The sequence below is a fragment of the Neophocaena asiaeorientalis genome, unplaced genomic scaffold (assembly GCF_003031525.2).
Source record: "Neophocaena asiaeorientalis asiaeorientalis breed wild unplaced genomic scaffold, Neophocaena_asiaeorientalis_V1.1 scaffold19, whole genome shotgun sequence".
In the NCBI taxonomy this organism is placed as follows: domain Eukaryota; kingdom Metazoa; phylum Chordata; class Mammalia; order Artiodactyla; family Phocoenidae; genus Neophocaena; species Neophocaena asiaeorientalis.
Genome location: NW_020173388.1, coordinates 7,308,160 through 7,329,932, shown reverse-complemented (window position 1 = coordinate 7,329,932; position 21,773 = coordinate 7,308,160). Strand labels below are relative to the sequence as shown.

The 21,773-nt window shown below is 39.7% G+C and overlaps 1 protein-coding gene and 1 pseudogene across 1 annotated transcript in view; both read right to left on the bottom strand.

Moving 5' to 3' along the window:
• Positions 1 to 2,514: 2,514 nt before the first annotated feature.
• The window catches only part of SGCB (sarcoglycan beta), a 27,110-nt gene continuing 7,851 nt past the window's right edge, over positions 2,515 to 21,773 (bottom strand). The window contains exons 3-9 of the mRNA XM_024746695.1: positions 21,565 to 21,761; positions 19,734 to 19,840; positions 14,935 to 15,144; positions 8,050 to 8,235; positions 7,197 to 7,388; positions 6,732 to 6,863; positions 2,515 to 3,191 (exon numbers count right to left, since the gene is read on the bottom strand). Of these exons, the coding sequence (XP_024602463.1) occupies positions 2,988 to 3,191; positions 6,732 to 6,863; positions 7,197 to 7,388; positions 8,050 to 8,235; positions 14,935 to 15,144; positions 19,734 to 19,840; positions 21,565 to 21,761 (1,228 nt within the window). The 3' untranslated portion in view covers positions 2,515 to 2,987. The remainder of the gene's footprint in view (positions 3,192 to 6,731; positions 6,864 to 7,196; positions 7,389 to 8,049; positions 8,236 to 14,934; positions 15,145 to 19,733; positions 19,841 to 21,564; positions 21,762 to 21,773) is intronic.
• Positions 12,719 to 13,192, bottom strand: LOC112400754 (6.8 kDa mitochondrial proteolipid pseudogene; annotated as a pseudogene).

Sequence of the window (21,773 nt, the reverse complement as noted above, 5' to 3'; positions counted from 1 at the left end):
CACTTTTCATTCAAAACTATCACGTAGAACTTCCACTTTTCATTCAAAACTATCACACACAATTTGTTTTCTCAATGCAAAAAGAATACAAATAAGTATATTTTTAAATGTTATGGAGCACACATACAGTCCCTACTGTGTATAATTTTTGCATTCTTCCTACCTGCCCATTAGAGAGCCCCTAAAATACCTTGCTTTCATTTCATTTGTCCCCCATGTCATTATAATCCACCTCTGAAGGACTGTAGTTATTTAAACAAGCATGTGTCTGCCCCATCTCTGGGGATGCTGCCTTTGTCCTCTACCTCCCCCAAGTCTGTTGCTTGTCATATCAGCGCTTGATGGAGGGGAGGAATGACAGCAGAAGAGGCAAAGTTAACAATTCAGTTTATAGAAAAATAGCATCTGATGGTGAGGATGAGTAGCTGAGGCTTTACTGTTACGCTAAACAGGTCACAGGTAAAATGGACAGCTTGTTCTTGTTCTGCTTCCCAGGGAATTTCCCAGGTCTACATTTCAATGAAAAAACAAAAGCTACCTGTGAAGTGTCCTAAATTACTATACCTGTTACCTTAACAATCAGTTCTGTAAAAACATCAAAATATTCTCTCACGTCCAAAGCACTTAATGGAGATGTATCAAAAACAAGTATTTCTCAAAGAGGAGTAAAAATAGATTATTTCATGAATTACATTCAATAAATAATACTTTGTAACAGAGTGTTCTGTGGTTTTTGTAAAAATATTTATCTAAACAAACTTTCAAAACAAATCTAGAGCAGACAAGTAATGAATGTAAAATTTACAAATACACTGAGCATCTGAACGAACATTCCAATGGATTTTTTTCTGAACATTATTCAGATATCAAATGATACTGAATATATTCATATGGGTTCTGAATATCACTACAACAAATAACAACCAGAGGTCATAAATTTCACTCTCTCTCTTTTCTTCTTCACTTAAAAAAAAACTTCACTCAGTAGTAGGTAGTAAGTCAATCTCTACTTTAGTATACTTTAATGACTACTCATAATCTCTAAAGTATTTGGTTTTTCTATCAGAGAGAACTGTGACAACGCTGAATGCAAATTTTTTTTTGTATCGATTTTCCTATGTATATAGTTCAAACTGGCAAGGACAGAATATTATACTTGAATGCAGAACGGGGCCTGTGATTTATCTCTTCTGCCTATTTTACAGCACACTACTTTGAGGTCTCTCTTCCTGATGTTGTGTGTATCTTAATAATACCAGCGAGTTCCTTTCAAGTCAAATATAAAACACCTTAAAAATCAACTGGCTTGAGGGTTGTAAAACATTATAACGGGTGGTGATGTTAGGAGCAGAGGTCAATCTCATACTTACGTGAAAATTACTTATATTATTTCCTGCATTAGTACCCTTTAGTCCAGTGCTTCCTGACTTTTTTTCAAGGTATGGCACATATTAAAAAGGGTAACGTTTGTCTGGCTTGCTGGGGTAAATCCACCAGCCATTCTGGGCCAGCACGACTCGTCTGGGGCATGGCCTCCCCATTTCCCACTGTGCTGCCCCAAGGGCTGAGGGTATACATATCTTGGCAACCCTTTTACCCATTCAGGTACCCCAGCTGGGAAACGAGGGTAACCCACAACTAGGCCAATTTGATTTCTCTATATTTTAGAATTGGCTTAAGAAAATTTAAAATCTGACAGTGATTGGTCAGTTTTTTGACTGAGATTGATTTATTTCCTTTTAATTAGAGTAAGCATACCTGTTTTTTTGTTTCTTATCTGCCTAGGTAAGTCTGAATTAGTCTTTGTTCATCTTTGCAGAGTTTTAAATAATTAAAACCCCAGCGCAGATAGTGAAAAGAATGCGGTATTTAGAAACAGGTTCATCCAGGTTTGAGTCACACCTGAATTCCAATCCCAACTCTGTTATTTCCTCTGTAACATTAGGCAAGTTTCTTAACTTCTCTGAACCTCAGTTTCCTAATGGGTAAACTGGGATAACAACACCTGCTTATAGAGCTGTGGTGTGAATTAGAGACATTCCATGTGCGATGCCTAGGACAATGCCTAGCACTCTAAGACGCTCAATACATGACAGCTATCATCATTTAACAGTTAAAGCTGAGATGGTGCTTTAATTTCTACCACATTGGGAGCACAATATTTACCAATATTTAATGAGTATACATTCTATTAGAGTATTTTCTTCCTAGTGCAAAACTGAGGAACCATAGTTTCTTACTAACTCCCATATGCGAAGTTCTTTAATGACCTCACTTGCATGTGAGAATACGGCTGAAAGTCAATGCACTAAAAATCTGTCTTTCCGGGCTTCCCTGGTGGCACAGTGGTTGAGAGTCCGCCTGCTGATGCAGGGGATGTGGGTTCGTGCCCGGTCCGGGAGGATCCCACGTGCCGCGGAGCGACTGGGCCCGTGAGCCATGGCCGCTGAGTTTGCGCGTCCAGAGCCTGTGCTCCGCAGCGGGAGAGGCCGCATGGGTGAGAGGCCCGCGTACCGCAAAGAAAAAAAAAAAAAATCTGTCTTTCCTCTTAGAAGCCAAAAGACAGAGCATGTAACATTTACTGATGGTGTACCTTTAAACGTCTTAAGTGGGTCTATCCCCATTAGTTACCAAACGCTTACTTATAGTGAGTCTGAACAGTTGCTTCAGACCTTTAGCCTTTAGACAAGGAAAAGTGGCATTTTAAAAACACTTCTTTAAAGATTAATATTGATTGTATTCACTTCTCTTAATTGTTTTAGAGAACTGTAAGTTGAAGATCAGTGCAACTTAATGAAATGTATTAGAATTTAGGCTCTCTGAGACTATTTTAAACATGGAGACTATATAATAGATAACAGCAGTGCTCTGCAGGTAAAATAATTACGAGTTATCACAAACTCTGTAAAAACATGATTTGCATGCCTACTCTGAAAAAAAAAAAGTCAAGTCACGATCTGAACCTACTGACGCCCTCTCGGGTTCTTCTAGTGAGTGTCTCCACAGGGGTTGTCTGAGGTCTGGCAGCCCATGTTCTGGCCCGTCACCTGTACTTTGAAGAGGGTTCCGTCAGCGCACATACAGAGCTTGTAGCGCACCCAGTCACCACCACCAAACTGGTCTCCGCTGGAGGAACTAGGGAGGCGAGTTGTGCTGACCACCACAGTTCCATTCAGGATGATGCTGTTTTCCTATCAGGAGAAAACTCACATATGGCTTGTTTGCATCCACAAGTAGGGCGAGAACAAGATTAATAAACAACACTCACTGAAATATTAGCAAGAATAGCAGGCAGCAAGAAAAAGTCATGACCGAAACAACAACAATGAAAACCCAAAACCAATCAAAATTCACCTAGTGACCTCTTAGCGATTGTTCACAATGTATATCAGTACACTTGTTACACAATTTATTTCTCAATTAGTTAAAAATTATATCAAAATTCCTAAGTGAACAATAAGACGAATACTGATAAAGTCTCAGATCATTTTCATTTATTATTTCCTAAGAGAGTTTTAACTAATTTGCTGATTGATACATTTCTGACGCTAAGAAGAAAAAGACTGTTTTTCTCCTAGAGAAAAGTAATTTGAATTTCCAATGTTTTTGTGTGACACCAGAAATGAAGATTCAAACCATACAATTTTGAAGCCCAGGCACTCAAAGAAAACTGCCTGGAAGTTCTCTTCTTCAAGCCCACTATCCCAGGAACATTCTTGTATCGCAGACCCTCTCTTTTCTGGAACTCCTAACCCTCTCTCTCCCTTCTTCTTTTCATTCATTCAACAAATAATTATTAAAGGTCTCCTATGTGTCAGATACTATTCTAGGTGCTGGGGATGCAGTAGTCAACAGACAGGCAAAGTCCAAGTCCCCATTTACTGGGGAGGGGGAGACAACAAACACCTGAAGAGGTAAAACAAACAGGACATCATCTGAGAAAAGCAAGTCAGGGTGAGCGGAGAGAGAGTGACAGGGAAGGCCTCTCTGATAAGGTCACAGTCTGATGGAAACTGGATGACATGAGGGACTAGAGCATGTGGGTAACTGGGCAGAGGAAAGCACATATGCAAAGGCCCCAAGGTGAGGATGTGCCTTGTGTTCTAGGAACAGAGAGGAGGCCAGAGTGGTTGAAGGACAGAGAGGGGGAGTCGACTGGTAGGTAGGAGATGAGTCAAAGAAATAACTAGGGGCCAGACACATAAGGCCAGGGAATGGACTTTGGCTTTTATTCTGAATCAGATGGGAAGCCATTTGGAAGGTTCTGAACAGAGAAGTGACGATCTTTTAAAAAGGATCGCTCTGGCTGCTGTACAGAGAACTGAATACAGGGGTGAAAGACGAAGCAGGGAGACCACTTTGGAGGCTATTCTAGCAGTGCAGGCAGGAAACGATGCTGGTTTACACCACGGTGGTGGTGGTGAGAATCAGCCAGACTCTGTACATCTTCTGAAGGTAGAGTCCAAAGGCTTTGCTGATGAAATAATGGGTATCATTTAACAAGATGGGAACACTGAAAAAAACGCATGTTTGGGGAGGGAAGGAGGATATGAAGACTTTAGACTTCTTGAGTTTGGGATGCCTATTAGATATTGAAGTGGAGAGGTAAGAAGGCAGCTGGATATGTGAATCTTACTTAGTTCAGAGGAGAAAGGAGTTCCAAAGTTGAGAGTCATCAGCTTATAGAGGGTATTTAAAGCAATGAAAGTTGATTATGAAGTAATGGAAATGGCTAATTGACTATGTAGTGATAGTATATGGAATTTTCAAATTTTGTTCCAACGCTGCCCTCTTGTGGTTATGTAATTTTACTTTCTTTAAGCTGCTAAAGTAGTTTTTTTTTTTTTTAAATTGAAGTATAGTTAATTTACAATATTGTGTTAGTTTCAGGTGTACATCAAGGTGATTCAGTCATATATATTTTTTTTCAGGTTATTTTCCATTATAGGTTATTAAATTCTTGTTGCTTATCTGTTTTTTTTTTTTTTTTTGCGGTACGCGGGGCTCTCACTGTTGTGGCCTCTCCCATTGCGGAGCACAGACTCCGGACGCGCAGGCTCAACGGCCATGGCTCACGGGCCCAGCCGCTATGCGGCATGTGGGATCTTCCCGGACCGGGGCACGAACCCGTGTCCCCTGCATCGGCAGGCAGACTCTCAACCACTGCGCCACCAGGGAAGCCCCGCTTATCTGTTTTATATATAGTAGTTTGTATCTGTTAATCCCATTCTCCTAATTCATCCCTCCCTGCCTTCCTTTCCCCTTTGGTAACCATAAATTTGTTTTTAATGTCTGTGAGTCTGTTTCTATTTTGTATATAGATTCATTTGTACTGTTTCTTAGAGTCCACATATACGTGATATAATATTTGTCTTAGCAGTTTTTTTAAAAAAGCAGTTTGATTGATAAAATTCTTTCTAATGACTAGCCATACACTTAAAAACTAACCTCTGATATTAGCTGAATTATAAAGCTAATTATCTTTTCAATACTGGTTTATTTTTTTTTAACTGTGGAGAAACTGATATGTGTGTATATGTATTTCAAAGTATGTCATATTAACAACAGGTAGAATTTTCAGGTAGAAAAACTTAAAAGATTTAGGTGACTTGCTAATGGTCATAAACAAATCAATCACATCTCTTGCTGCTTTGAGTTTCTGATGCAGAGAACAACAGCCCCACTGTGACCATTCTTCAACACTATTATTCTCTCAGAGGCATGGCTTCTTTCTACAATGTATGCAAACAATACTCAGCACTACTACTGAGTTTCTGGCAAGAATCACATTTTATGTTCATGTTTATTATTTAGAGATTGGAACATATTCTTCAGGGGGAAGAGATATTTATGAAAGTGAAAGAACTTAATTTTTAAAAGTTTTTTCCTTCAAGAACTATGATTAAATTTTTTAAAAGGAAAGAACTATTTTATAAGTCCTTAGGTTTAACTTTTGTCATTTAATGCTTAGTAGAACAAATTTAATTAGCTTTAATTAGGTAGCATAGAGCAGATGCCCAAAGACATTTTGAATAAATATACTTTGACCAGAATTGTGAGCAGGTAAAATGTTTTCGAACTTATGGCTCCCTTAAATGAAATATGTTACTTATTAAATAAGTTCAGATATAATCTGTGAGGCACAAAGAAAAGTTTACTTTTCAACAGGTATAATAAAGGCAAAATCTTTTTCCTTTACAATTAGTAATAGATGTATAATTAAAAATACATTTAATATATTTGCTAATTGATTTTCACATCACTAGACACAAAACCCATGAAGAGATGTGAAAAATCTTTAACTGAAAAAAACCCTATCAACTTCAGGGCATGCATACTGAGAATTCTCTTTTGGAAGCTTTTTGCTTGTTTGTTTGTTTGCCTTTTAAAATAACACAGGCATCATTATGCAAAAAAAAAAAAAATTTAGAAAATAACAGGCAAGCAGAAATAAAATGAAAATCATCTGTTACCCTGCTACCCATAACTAACCATTGTTGACATTTTGGCATACCCTTCTAGGTTTCTATAAACATACACATGATCTGAAAAATAAAGATGAGATATTTCACAGATTGTTCTATAACTTTCTTTCACTTCATAATCCATTTTGAACATCTTTCCATGTCCGAAAAATACAACTACATTATCATTTTTCATAACTCTTTTTCCGTATAAGGACTTATGGACCCAAGAATCTAATAATTCTCTTAAAATCAAAAAATACTCACAGCCTTTAACTCCATATTACCACCCATGCGAAATTCAATGGTTTTGCCCATAATGAATACTCCTTCATTTCCACGCACAATAGCACGCCCATCAACTTTTATATTTAAATCACTAGTAGCATTGCTGGTAATCTGAAGATTAAAAAAAAAAAGTAGTGATGAAGAGTTTCTAAATTAAAGTGAGGATTATTATTAGAGATAGAGGAGGAGGCGTTTCAATGACAAAATATGAAAGCAAGTGTTTTAATTCACATTTCACACATGTAGAGATAAAGACAGATGATTTGATAATGGTCACATAAACTAGTTGGTGACAAATCTAGAACTAATCCTTTCCGCTGCTCTGGAGTCACTTCATTCATAGCATTTTATCAGTAAAGCTGCCCCTGCCCCCCACCTCACACACTTTGTAACTTTAGATAATAATTCTCTTCCATTAATGAAAGCAAGGAAAATAAATCATACCCTTTCAGTAGATGCTTTTTGAACATTCAAACTTTTCACTCCACTTGGCAAACGAAACTCGTGAGTTTCATAGTCTGTGCTGAATAAGATATTTTGAGTCCTTGGGTCGAAAAACTGCACACCAATGTCACTTATAATAGAAGTTTTGTTCTTTTCTACACTGAGCTTTGTCGTCCCTTGCTGAAAAACAATCTTCAGAAAAACACTTTATCATGAATACGTTTTCGAACAAGACTGCATCCAAAATTCATCAAGAACATTCTAAGAAAACTCTACAATAGCAGGCTTAACTCCTAATAATTTTAAGTGCCTCTCTCTGACTCCCTCCACCCACTTGGGAGAAGAGTCCTTTAAAACGAGGGCTTAACATGCTTATTTGCTGTAATGCTTGGCAGACACAGATGGTCGCAGAGCACAGGGACCCAGAGCTAAGATGGGCAGGGGCAGTAAGGATGCCTCCTTGAGGTTCTGGTCAGTTGAAAACCCACATTATAGTAGCCACTTGACAGGGGTTGCCACTGACTAGACTGGCATATTCTCTTCCAGACTCCCAGAGAGTAGAGGGTATTCTAACCTGGGAAGGTGCTTTTTAAAATGGTTTCCTCACATGGAGGAGAAAAGAGTAAACTATGTATTCTTACAGTAATTATATCTATCCCAGAAAACGCTACCATGCGGCAAAATCTAGAATATTAGGAAAGTATCTAACATTAATAGATGGATGAGAAGGCCAACAATATTATTAAATATATTATGAATTTTCTTTAAAGGAAAATACCCATTTCCAGTAATCAACTCTAGGTTTTTACGAAGAATTTTTCTCTAATGTTCCTCAATTAATGTGGTTACTTACAGGTTGGTTGTTGCCAGTGATGACTAAATTTTCATTTCGCCTTCCTCCTACTGTGCTCTTATAAAGAGGGTGTATAACTCCCATGTCAGACACTTGCTTAAATCGAAGCAGACCACTTTCATGAAACTCCATGCTGTCACAGCCATTTGGTCCAATGCGAATCACAGCCCAGATAACAAGTGTTACCTAAAAAAGAAATCAAGCCCACTGTTAATATGTTAATAGGTTTAACATAATCAGTAAACAAATAGGAAAGGTAGTTGCTAAAGGATTAAACTTCCTAAAATGTTTCATCAATGAGATGAACACATCAATTGGGTTTCCACTTACAAACAAAACCAATTTTATTTTTATCAAGGTATTACATACCAATAACTAAAAGTCAAAAAGTGCTAAAGGTGGGCTTCCCTGGTGGCGCAGTGGTTGAGAGTCCACCTGCCGTTGCAGGGGACACGGGTTCGTGCCCCGGTCCAGGAAGATCCCACATGCCGCGGAACGGCTAGGCCCATGAGCCATGGCCACTGAGCCTGTGCTCCGCAACGGGAGAGGCCACAACAGTGAGAGGTCCGCATACTGCCAAAAAAAAAGTGCTAAAGGTTCTATAATTAAAAAAAAAAAGATTACTTTATTTCTTCTACCTCCCCTATACCTCGTCCCAGAACAACCACTTTCAACAATCTTAGCCATTTCGTCTAGAATTTATCTCCATATTTCTAAATAATAAGTGTATGTTATTTCGTCACTGATCAATTTTAGGTTGTATCTATCAATTTCCTATTTTAGCAGATGAGAATTTTAGCTCATTTATATTTCTTCTCCTCCAACTCCAATCTCAAGTTTTGGTTAAATCCATGTTCCGTATTTTCAGTATTATAACAATGTAAATATTGTTCACTGCTAAGCCAAATACTGTACTATGATGGCAGTTCCCTTCTTGTACTTTGTGTCTTTCAGAGTTTAATATTTGTCCTTCTTTCATTTGCTTAGTTTCTTTGAAAATCAGACTACGTTTTTTCAAACTCTCCAACATTTCTGTAAAATGTCTCTCAATAAAATGTTCTAAAAGTCCAAACCTCCCAGAAAATGTATTAGTTCTATTTGCCTCTCCCAGGAAATCTTTCCGGAACGAACCCTCATCTTCTTGCTCCAGTCTGAGCTCCTGCCCTCTGGGTCTGTCGCACGGCTATAACCATGAGCTTTCCATTCACTTTCATGCTGGAACTTCCTTTCGTCTTTCTCCCATGCAGGATACCCAGTTTCCGGTATCCTTGTCTTCAACATTCTCGGTTTAGTACCTTCTTTTGGTAGGGCACATTGTCCCGTGGCTTCTTTAAAAAGAATGTATGTGAAATAATTTTGAGAGTGTGCGTGGCTAAAACAATGTCTATAATTCCTCACATTTGACTGAGAGTTTAGTTTGGTATGCATTTCTAGATTTGAAATTATTTTCTCTCTGAATCTTGAAGGTCCTTGCTTTCTTGCCTTCTAGTTTCCAGCACTGCTTTTGACAGCGTCCGATGCCACTCTGATTTTGTGTTCTTTATACAAAACCCGTGTTTTTAATTCTCTGGAAGAGTTTAGGATCATCTCTTTATTCCTGGTCTTCTTAAATTTCACAGTAATAGCCTTGGTGTGAGTCTTTTTTTTTAATACATATGCTGGATCCAGAATGGTAGTTTTCAACTTGTCCTAGGAATCTTTCTTGATTTATTTATTTGATAACTTTCTTCCCATTGTGTTTTTTCTTCTCTCTTTCTAAAACTCCAATTAACAGAATGTTCCTGGATTCATTCTTTAATTTAGTTGAACTTTGTGGAAGACTTTATCTTCCAATGTCTGTCTATCTATCTATCCATCCATCCATCCATCCATCCATGTATGTGTATTTCTATGAGTTCTTCCATATTCTTTAACTGCTTCTTTTTAATGGCACGCTATCCTTGTTTAATGGATGCAGTATCCTCTGACTTCTCTGAAGCTATTGATTGTGTGTTTTCTTTTAAGTTTCCTGTCATTTGTTGCATTTTCTCCATTTCCCTGAATTCCCACTTTCCCCATGGTTTGGGTGCTTTTGGTCTCAATCATTTCTCAATTCTGGGAGCTTTCCATAAAAATCTACTGATCCCTGGTGGCTCTGTGTTCATAGTTAACAGAGCGGTTATAAAAAGTTCAGGGAAAGTTCTCTGGGTGGGGTGGCACTTGTGACTGACAGGCTTCACAATAGGGAGATTAGGTGGCTTTTTCACAGGGACCTGCCAAGTGTATCTTCAGGTCTTTTCTCTATGTGCTTCAGTTTCTTCAGAGCAGGCTATTTTATCTCTTGCTGGGGGATGTAAGCCTGGTACAGGGAGCTGGAGCTGGAGGATGAGGATACGGGAGTCTCAGTGCTCAGGATACAGACTTTCCTGCCTTCAGTGTGGAAACCCATCCCTACCCTCCTCTTGGCAATATCCTCAGGCAGAAAGAATCCCCTCTGGTTCAGTGTGGGGTTAGGAGGGCTGGCTGCCTAACTGCTGCCTGGAAGGAGAGGGAGGCTGGGGATTGCATGCTTTCTTCTATGGACTTTTCAAACAAGCTCTCTGTTTTCAGTTCCCCCTTCACTCCTACTTTTCAAGGCACTTGTACTTCCAGCTCCTGAGGCTTTTCAGGATTCTGCAGGACACTTCCACCAATGCCCCCTGCAACCCTCTCCCCCAACACGCAGTTTCTCTTCTCTAGTAAGTTATTTGCCACTCCTCCTTTTTGTCTTCATATATTACGGTTCAGGATTTCAGTTGCCTCCCACTTTCTTCCAAGGTATTTCTGATTCTTGACATTGTCACCTAAGGATGAGCTTTTAAAGCAGAAGGGGATGAAAATGTCTTTTTTTTTTTTTTTTTTTTTGCCATCTTAACCATAACTTTCCAAAAAAATAAATTTCTAAAATAAAATAAATTCAGAACATGTGCTCCTAGTAAAGCTATTTACAGTATCAGCTCTTTTTGATTTAAGTGAAGAATTAGACACAAATGTTTTGGATGTACATAAAATACAATGGACTGCTTTGAGAGTATTAGAAGTAAAAAAATACAGTAGTAAGTGAAATTACGTTAGAACTGCTGCATCCATGTTCATGATTGGTCCCAGGGATACCAATAATCACTCTCTGAAAATATCTATCCACACACATGCCAGAGGGGTTCAAATTTAACCCCTTTCTTTAAGAAAGCAAATATCTTTGGAAAAGGCAACACACCAGTTCCTCACACCTTAGTGTAAACCAGTCTCCTCATATCCTTTCATTCTTTTATAACAGAGATTTAGGACTACAAAATACAATGCTTTACTGCCATCCAAGGTTTACAATTTTAAAATCTAGCTGAGCAGGCAAGAGCAAATTTTGGAAAAGTTGAATGAAAACAGGAAGGAGTATATTTTTAGGAGAGATGAAGGCAGTAAAATCATCTTGGCAAAGGTCTCTTCTATTGAGTTGACTCTAACCTTTTAAAAGTTGTTTTTTATTTTATTTTTAAAAATTAATTAATTAATTAATCAATTATTTTTGGTTGCATTGGGTCTTTGTTGCTGGCGAGCGGGGGCTACTCTTCGTTGCGGTGTGCAGGTTTCTCATTGCGGCGGCTTCTCTTGTTGTGGAGCACGGGCTCTAGAGCACAGGCTCAGTAGTTGTGGCGCACGGGCTTAGCTGCTCTGTGGCATGTGGGATCTTCCCGGACCAGGGCTTGAACCCATGTCTCCTGCATTGTGGGAAGCCCTAAAATTTAAGTCTTTTTTTTTAAGGAAAGAGTCTATGAACATTTTTTTCTAAATAAAATTAGTGCATGGCAATATTAACATACTAAGTTTTCATATAGAAAATATTCATTAAAATTCAGTAAGAGATAAAACATATACAGGCATAGTTCAGAGATATTGTGGGTTTGGTTCCAGATAACAACAATAAAGCGAATATTGCAATAAAGCAAGTCCACACAAACTTTTTTGGTTTCCAAGTGCATATAAAACTTATGGCTACACTATACTGTAGTCTATTATGTGTGCAACAGGATTATGTCTAAAAAAACTATGTATAGGGAATTCCCTGGCAGTCCAGTGGTTAGGACTCGGCGCTCTCACTGCCGGGGTCCCGGGGTTCAATCCTTGGTTCGGGAACTAAGGTCCTGTACAAGCCATGTGATGTGGCTGAAAAAACCAAAACCCCAAAAAACCAATGTACATACCTTAATTAGAAAATACTCTTTTGCTAAAAAATGCTAACCATCACCTGAGCGTTTAGCAAGTTGTAATCTCTTTGCTGGTGGAGGGTCTTTCCTTGACGCTGACGGCTGCTGACTGACCAGGGTGGTGGTCACTGATGGCTGGGGTGGCTGGGGCCATTTCTTAAAGTGAGACCACAATGAAGTCTGCTGCACTGACTCTTCCTTCCACGAACGGTTTCTCTGTAGCATGTGATGCCGTTTGATAGCGTTTCAGCCACAGTAGACCTTCTCTCAAAATTGGAGTCAATCCTCTCAAATCCTGCCACTGCTTTATTTAATTTCTTTCTTTTTGTAGGGGGTATCTCACAGGTATGTCTATTCGTGCTCGAGGACAGCGGCACTGCTACAAGTGTGCATGATGTCCCACATTCCCACAATACAGCCCGACCGATGTCCCATCCAAGTAAAGCTGGTTAATGATGACCATGAGCAGGCGTAGGACTGGAAGCTTTCAAGGCTTTACTTCTTTTATCAGCACTCCTGATTTTATAAACGATGAAGCCCGTCAACCCCACTCCGACCCAAATCTCCTGGTAAACTTAGGTACAGCAGGGCTTCACGGAGATGCAAACATTCTTAAGGCTTGGAAGCAGCTCAGGCAGCCCCTGCCACTGCCTTATCAACTAAGTTTATGTAATAGTCTAAATTCTTTATTGTCATTTCAATAATCTTCACAGCATCTCCACTAGGAGTAGATTCCATCTCAAGAAAACACTTTCTTTGCTCATCCGTAAGAAGCAACTCCTTATCCTTAAAGTTTTATCATGAGGTTGTAGCAATTCAGTCACATCTTCAGGCTCCACTTCTAATTCTAATTATCTTGCTATTTCTATCACATCTGCAGTTACTTGCTCCACTGAAGGCTTAAACCCCTCAAAGTCATCCATAGGGCTGGAATCAACTTCTTCCAAACTCCTGTTAACTTTGATATTTTGACCTCTTCCCAAGAACTGCTAATGTTCTTAATGGCATCTAGAATGATGAATCCTTTCCAGAGGCTTTTCAACTTACTTCACCCAGGTCCATCAGAGGAATCATAATCTATGGCAGCTATAGCCTTAAAAAATGTATTTCTTAAATAATAAGACCTGAAAGTCAAAATTATTGCTTGATCCGTGGGCTGCAGAATGGATGTTGTGTTAGCAAGCATGAAAACAACACTAATCTCATTGTACATCTCCATCAGAGCTCTTGGGTGACCAATGCATTGTCCATGAGGTGTAATATTTTGAAAGAAATCTTTTTTTTCTGAGCAGTATATCTTAACGGTGGGCTTAAAATATTCAGTAAACTATGTTGTAAACAGGTGTGCAGTTATCCAGATTTTGTTGTTCCGTTTATAGGGCACAGGCAGATGTAGATTTAGCATAATTCTTAAGGGCCCTATGATTTTCCAAATGGCAAATGAGCACTGGATTCAACTTAAAGTCACTGGCTGCCTTAGCCCCTAATGGAGAGTCACCCTGTCCTTTGAAGCTTTGAAGCCAGGCACTGACTTCTCCTCTCTAGCTATGAAAGTCCAAGATGGCATCTTCTTCTAGTAGAAGGCTGTTTTGTTTGCATGGAAAATTTGTTGTTTAGTGTAGCCATCTTCATTACTTTTCTTAGCAAGATCTTCTGGATAAGCTGCTGTAGCTTCTACATCAGCACTTGCTGCTTCGCCTTGTACTTTGATGTTATAGAGACAGCTTCTTTCCGTAAACCTCATGAACCAGCCTCTACTAGCTTCAGACTTTTCTTCTGCAGCTTCCTCACCTCTCTCAACCTTCACAGAATTGAAGAGAGTTAGGGCGTTGCTCTGGATTTGTCTTTGACTTAAGGGAATGTGGTAGCTGGTTTGATCTACCCAGACCAGTAAACCTTTCTCCATATCAGCAATAAGACTGTTTTGCTTTCTTATCATTCATATGTTCCCTAGAGTAGGACTTTTATTTCCTTCAAGACTCTTTCCTTTGCATTCACAAGTTGGCTAAGTATTTGGCGTAAGAGGCCTAGCTTTCAGCTGATCTCCGCTTTTCACATGCCTTCCTCACTAAGCTTAAACATTTCTATCTTTTGTTTAAAGTGAGGGACACCTGCAACTCCTCCTTTCACTTGAACACTTAGAGGCCATTGTAGGGTTATCTCAGGGAATAGGGAGGTCCGAGAAGAGGGAGAGAAACGAGGAGCGGCCAGTCAATGGAGCAGTCAGAACGTACACAACATTTATCAATTAAATCCACCATCTTACCTGGATGTGGTTAGTGGCAACCCCAAAACATTACACTAGTAACACTAAAGGTCACGGATCACAGATCACCATAACAAATATACTAATATTGAAAAAGCTTTAAATATTGTGAGAATTACCAAACTGTGACATGGAGACTGAAGTGAGCAAATGCAGTTGGGAAAATGGCACCCACAGATGTGCTTGATGCAGGGTTGCCACAACCTTCAATTTGTAAACAACGCGGTATCTGCAAAATGCAATAAAGCTAAGTGCGATAAAACACGGTATGCCTGTATAGAAAAGCAGAAAGAGGGTCCTGAAAGAAATGATAGGAAGAGAGTCCATGATTTGACTAAAAGACAGAAGAAAAATTCCCCACGGTAATTAAGAAAAGAATATTCTGTACTAAATACTCACAATTAAATTGATGACAGCCAGAATAAACAGGAGGATAATCACACAGATGGCTAAATTGCCCTTTCTCCCTCTCAGTCCCGTTTTATGCAGGCGATCTTCATCAATTGGAATATACCCGGCTTTAAAGTTACTGTTGTGCTCTTTATTGACATTCCTTCTCTCAACAGCCTTCTCACGCATGGACTTCTTTACAGGACCATTGGAACTTTGCTAAAAACAAAATACAACACAATGGAGCAGCTATACCCTCTCTTTTTGATGCATTTATTTGTTAGGTGCAAATTCATAACTAAAGAAAGCTGAATTGGTTAGTGATATATTTTCCACCAATAAACCTCAAGTCGTGTTGAGCTGCAGGCTCCAAGTAAGGACATGACTGCTGAGAAGGGTCATAGAGAAGAACCTTCAGTGTGACCATCTGATAACATATTTCCACTGTCTGCTTTGAATAGTCCTACCGTCAGTAAACTGAACAGCCAGCTCATGTGGGGGAAGAGTTAACATACACATTCTACAGTGGGTAATCTTGTTTTAATTAATGATTTGTTTAATTGTATATAGTTTTTCATTTATATGAAAATAATTTGGAAAGGCTAATACACTTTATTCATCACTCCAGATGGCTAAAGTTAACATTATCCTAGACAGGCAGTTTTCAAAATACGGCTGGGAAGCCCTGGAGGGGTCCCCTGAACTCTTTCAAGTGTCTGGTGGGTGCAAATTATTTTCAAAATAACACTAAGATGTTATTTTCTTTTTTTACTCTTCTTCTCCCATGAATATGCAGATGACACTTGAACAACATGGATTTGAACTGCATGGGTCCACCTATACGTTTTTTTTTGCGGTACGCGGGCCTCTCACCGCTGCGGCCTCTCCCGTTGTGGAGCACAGGCTCAGCGGCCATGGCTCACGGGCCTAGCCGCTCTGTGGCCTGTGGGATCTTCCCGGACCAGGGCACGAACCCGTGTCCCCTGCATTGGCAGGCGGACTCTCAACCACTGCGCACCCAGGGAAGCCCTATACGTGGATTTTTTTCAGTAAATATACTGGAAAAAAATTTGGAGATTTGCAACAATTTGAAAAAACTTGCAGATAAACTGTGTAGCCCAGAAATATCAAAAAAAATTAAGAAAAAGGTGCGTCATGAATGCATAAAATATATGTAGATACGTAAGTTTAGTGATATTTAATATAAAATTAATAATGCTAGTTTTCTTACTGTTTTTTAACTTTGCTTTCAAAGAATTACATTACTGTACAGTCTCTCTCTCTCATAACTGGAGAAATTGTGTATCAGCCTATCAACCCATGTAACTGGTTTTTTAAAAAAGATATTATGAATATGACTGTGATACTCTATGCCATAAAAATTTTTATTACGATCCTTTCATTAGTGTATAGGTTAGGCTACTGTGAAGGAATTGTACTGATTACACGAGGCTACTGTAAAGCAACCATACTGCTGCTTCTTCGTTATCAATGCATGAATCGTTATGCACGTAGATAAATATGAATTTCTTTTCCACATTATCTTTTCATTTTTGATGTCCAGTGTTAGTAATATGTATAACATCTACAGTGTTTTGTACCATATAAGACAATATTGATGTAGGTGCTGACAGATGATTCATCTTGTAAACAGACGACATAAATTTATGGTATCGATAAAGACAGTACAGTACTGTAAATGTATTTTCTCCTTCCTTATGATTTTCTTAATAACATTTTCTTTCCTCTAGCTTACTTTCTTGTAAGAATACAGTATATAACAAATATAACATACAAAATACATGTTAATTGACTGTTTAGGTAACCAGTAAGGCTTCTGGTCAACAGCATTCTATTAGTTTAGGTTTTGGGGTAGTCAAAAGTTATACGTGAACTTTTGACTGTGTGGGGATCAGCGCCTCTAACCCCTGCGTCATTCCAGGGTCAACTGTACAGTGAAGCTTCCAGAGGCTACATGACCATATGTGATGACGCCGTTGCTCTAACAGCTAATGGAATGTGTGTTTGTATACTCCTGTGTTTACAAAATTTCCCAATTTAAATTCCTAATATGGTAAGTATCAACAGATATAACCCACATAAACAAAAGCTCTTTGGGATTCTCAGTCATTTTTTTTTTTTTTGCGGTACACGGGTCTCTCACTGCTGTGGCCTCTCCGGTTGCGGAGCACAGGCTCCGGACGTGCAGGCTCAGCGGCCATGGCTCACGGGCCCAGCCACTCCGCGGCATGTGGGATCTTCCCAGACCGGGGCATGAACCCGCGTCCCCTGCATCGGCAGGCGGACTCTCAACCACTGTGCCACCAGGGAAGCCCCTCAGTCATTTTTGAGAGTATCAAGAGGGGAACTTCTCTGACGGTCCAGTGGTCAGGACTTTGCCTTCCAATGCAGGGGGTGCAGATTTGATCCCTGGTCAGGAAGCTAAGATCCCACATGCCTCAGGCCAAAAAAACCAAAACAGAAGCAATATTGTAACAAATTCAATAAAGACTTTTAAAATGGTCCACATCTAAAAAAAAAAAAAAAAATCTAAAAAAAAAAAAAGAGTATAAAGAGAACCTGAGACCAAAGAGTTTGAGAACCTCTGACTTTCGACTATGGTTGAAAGACATTTTAGGTAATAATCTGGTACATCATGAACACAAAAGGAAGGAGTAGAATGTAATACTGCCCGATTTTCATATTTTTCAGAGCTCTGAGAAAATTAATTTATTGAATAGGCATTTATTAAGCACTTTATGCTTAAACACTAATACTATAAATAGGAATACAAAAGAAATATAGGACAAGATCCTTACCCTCCAGATATTACAAATGTGATTTGGGTACACAAAACAGTTAGCAATGCAATAAAATGCTCTGTATGTTCAGATGCCAAAATCAATGATTTAGACAATACATCCTGTGGAGTTCATGGGAGAAGAGACAGGAGGGCTTGGAGTTGTCAGGGAAACCAGGAAGAGTAGGTGGGTCAAATCTGGCAATGAAGGCAGAATCAAGTTGGAAATGGAGAATAGGTTGTGAGTTTTTGGACATCTGGGTACAAACTCTAGTCTTTATGTCTGCTGATTTGGGAGTCACTGGAAGTCTCTGAAGATGAATGACATACGTTTCAGGATGCAATGTGTGGGCATTTGTAGGAGACACGGGAAAGAGGAAAACCACCAAGTAGGCTGTTGGGATGCTGTGGTAATGGAGGCCTGAAGTATTGAGGGTCTAAACTAAGGTGGGATGAAAAAGGATAGATTTAAAATATACTTCAAGAGAAGAGTTAAGTGAATTTGTAGCAGGTTTTAAAAAAAGCCCCTCATGTTTACTGAATGGTGACTATTTAAATATGGGGAATGAAGCAGGGAGAAGATTTTACACATGTTGTATTTGAACTGATTGAGAAATAACCACCTGCCTTAAAGGCAATGGGAAGGATGGGATGGGGTATTAGGTCGGTCAGGACTAGAAATACAGATTTGAGAGTCTTCACCTTCAAGGTAAATTAAATCTATGAGACCACATCAGTTTGCTGTCAAAAACAGTATAGAGGAAGAGAATAAAAAGCCAAGGATGTACCCGTGGAAAACTTTAAATGTGCAGGAACAGTGGAAAATGAGAAATACAAGAAAACTACGGATGTGCAGTGTTGCTGAATTTGTCAAGAAATGCCTCTGTGACTTTCAAATACGAACTTTGAGCAGCAAATTGGTAAGTAGGGATAGTCCTGAAAGGATGCCAGCATGTATGCATTTATTTTCGAGTCCAGGAAGACAGAAGTGTTAAGACAGAAGACTAAAGAATTATGTACTGTCGGAGAAAAATTGTGCTTGTTCTTGCTGTCGTTAGTATCTCTTCATCCTCTCCTCACAACAATTTGCAGGAAGACTTGTATGTTTGATGGCAGAGGGAAAGATGCCAAGAAGGGCAAAGGTCAAAGATCTCAGAGTAGGGCAGAATAATGAGGGAAATAAGATCTTTCAGGAGATAGGAAAGAAAAGTGATAGTACAGGAGAAACCAGTCTTAAAGGGTGGGTTCCCACCTCATTGAAATGGTTCACACCAAGAAGAGAAAAAAAAAAAAAATTCTTCTTTTCCCTGGGGATGTAATAGGGAAGGTCATCTGCCAAGAAAGAGTAGAGAGGGCAGCTGGAATCGTATTGTGGTGGCAGGGGTAGCAGGCTGGTTGAGGGCTTATGGAAAATGGAAAAAGACAGGAATAATCATTGTGAGTAATGCGGCAGACAAAAATTTTAAAATTCTACAAAGTGGTAAGAAAGGTTCTGTAGAAGATAATTCAATCTACTCAACAGATTTAACACAAAACAAGTTGCCAAATACAGTTGTGTAGGTTGTATATCTGCATGGGGTACAACAGCTACGAGGGTGCATCGATACTCAAACATTTTAGAGTTGAACATGCATTTTGACAGCCGAAAGCAGTAAAATATCTAAGGGGAAGCGTGCTTGCTTCTAATGTTCACAGACGCAGTATGGGTTTACGACAGTGCTGACAGGTGGGCAATTTAAAAATCTTAGCCAGAGTTTGAATATAGGTCTACATAACAGAGAGCCAGGGCAAAACTTACCCTCCTGAGATGCACTCTTTAATTTTCTCTGCCAATTCATGTTCATTTGGTGCACTTACCATTTATTGGAGTTACTATACGTCAGAGGCTCCAGACTACCAAGATGAGCAAGGTAGAGCGGCTACCCTCAACAAACTTACCTATAGGCCAGCAGAGTAGATAGACAGGGTCACTAGCAATTGCAGTTCAACACGGCAAGTGCTGTCGTACAGCAATGCACACAATACTGAAAGAGTGCATAAGAGGAATGCCACTCGACTTAGCAAGCAGGGGCATCAGTTGAAGGTTTTTAAGAAAAGTTGGGGCTTCAGTTGAATCTTGAAGGACAAACAGGAGTTAGCCAAGCAAAGTACAGAGAAAGGCATCCCAGGCGGAGGGAACAGCATGGGAACTTTGAGTATAAGTCATCTCTGCAAACTAATTTTGGTAGATTTATGTGGATGGTGAAGAGGATGAGTATAGGAATGGGACAAAACTTGAGGTGAGATGTGGTTAGGGGCTAGAAAACGAGTGGACGTAAGTATCACATCTAGAATGATGAATTTTATCCTGAAGGCAATGGGGAACTACTGAAGATTTCAAATAGGTCAGTGATATAATCAGATCTGCATTATAGCAAAATCAAACCAAAAAGAGATGAACTGGAAGAGAAGAGTTTCGAGATGGAGATTTCAACAACAGGTTTCTCTAACAGTCCAAATGAAGGCTTGACTGAGCTTTGGAGCTGCAGATGAAGAGAAGATTGGGGAGAAGCCTTAAGAGGTAGAACCGAAAGGACCTGATGATTGACTGGGTGTGAGTGTGACTTAGAGGCATCTAAGATGACTCCCAAGTAGGACCCGCTACATAATTTGTGGGGTCCAGAGCAAAAAGAAAATGTGAGGCCCTTTGCTCAAATATCAAGCTTGGGACAGCAGAGCATTAAACCAAATGTGGGTCCCTTCTGAGTTCCCTTGAGCCCGCCCTGCTCCCAAATTTGTGGCGAGGTGAACCAAGTTGAATGGATGGCTGTAACCCTTTTAATGGTGCATATGATCCAATCCAACATTTTTGAGTTTGGGTGCCTGTGGAAAATTCAGTTAAGTTCAGGCTGGAAACATAAACGCCTAACTCTGAAGTAGAGATTGAGGAATGGATCAGATTGCCCAGTGCAGGTGTAAAGCAAGAAAAGAAGTTCAGTGGAACTTCAAGAGCATTAACAGGTGATGCAGATGAAAAAAGAACCATCTAAAATGGGCACTGATAAATCAGGAGGAAAACCAAGGGACAATTTTAATCTCAACAAATTCAAGAAGCTTTGTCTCCTTTCAATTTCACTCATTCCTTTAGATTTTATTTTATTGTTAGGACCTGTAGCTTGCCTACCATATTTAGCTGATTTTTCTGCATTTATCTGTCAGTTTGACTTTAAGCTTTGAAGGCAGATGTCATGTCTTTTATTTTTTATGTCCCTCAGAATGACTGTTCCAGTGATATCTATCTACTATGTCTCTAAAAGCTGTTAATTGCCTAAGAAAATCTTTCCAGTTCTGGAAACAGAATGTTGGCTACTTGACTTGTGTATTTTTCCAGCAGTGTTGAAGAATGAGACTTTCCCAAAGAAACCTATCATACCACAGTTTCTTTTTAAAAGGAAATAACAGTTAAGGGGAAAAAGTGGCTACCAAAATTATATTTATTATAACAAATCACCCTAGGAACTACAGGTATGTATATATGTGTGTGTGCATGTGTGCCTATGTATAGCTTGCTTTTTGTAAAAAATGGCCTTTTACACTATTATTCTAAGTTACCCGTTTACAATGCAGATCAGGAAATACTTGATAAAGCATTTTAAAAAATGATTTTAAACCAACTGCATACGAGACAGTTTTATATTGGTGACTGTCTCCAAAAACCAAAGCGGGAGGAGAAACGTGGATGTCAGCATATGGGGATGGCACACAAGAAGGGGCTGCAAGCTGACACCCAGGCAACAGCTGAGTGTTTCTTGGCTGGTGTCAGGGGAGGCTCTTGGATCGCTGGCTGGGGTTATTTTTGCCTGCATCTTCGCTGGCCACCGAGCAGGGCATGTCCCCGGCAAGACCTGGCCCAGGCTCCCGGCTTCCACGGCCGCCTCCCGGGCCCTCAGAACAGCGACCCCTCCTCACCTCGCCGACGGACAGCCAGGCCAGGCCGACGGCCGGGGCCGGCTCCCCCTTCTCCGCCCCGGGGCCCCTGCCTGGGGTCCCGCCCGGCCTTTGCCAGCAT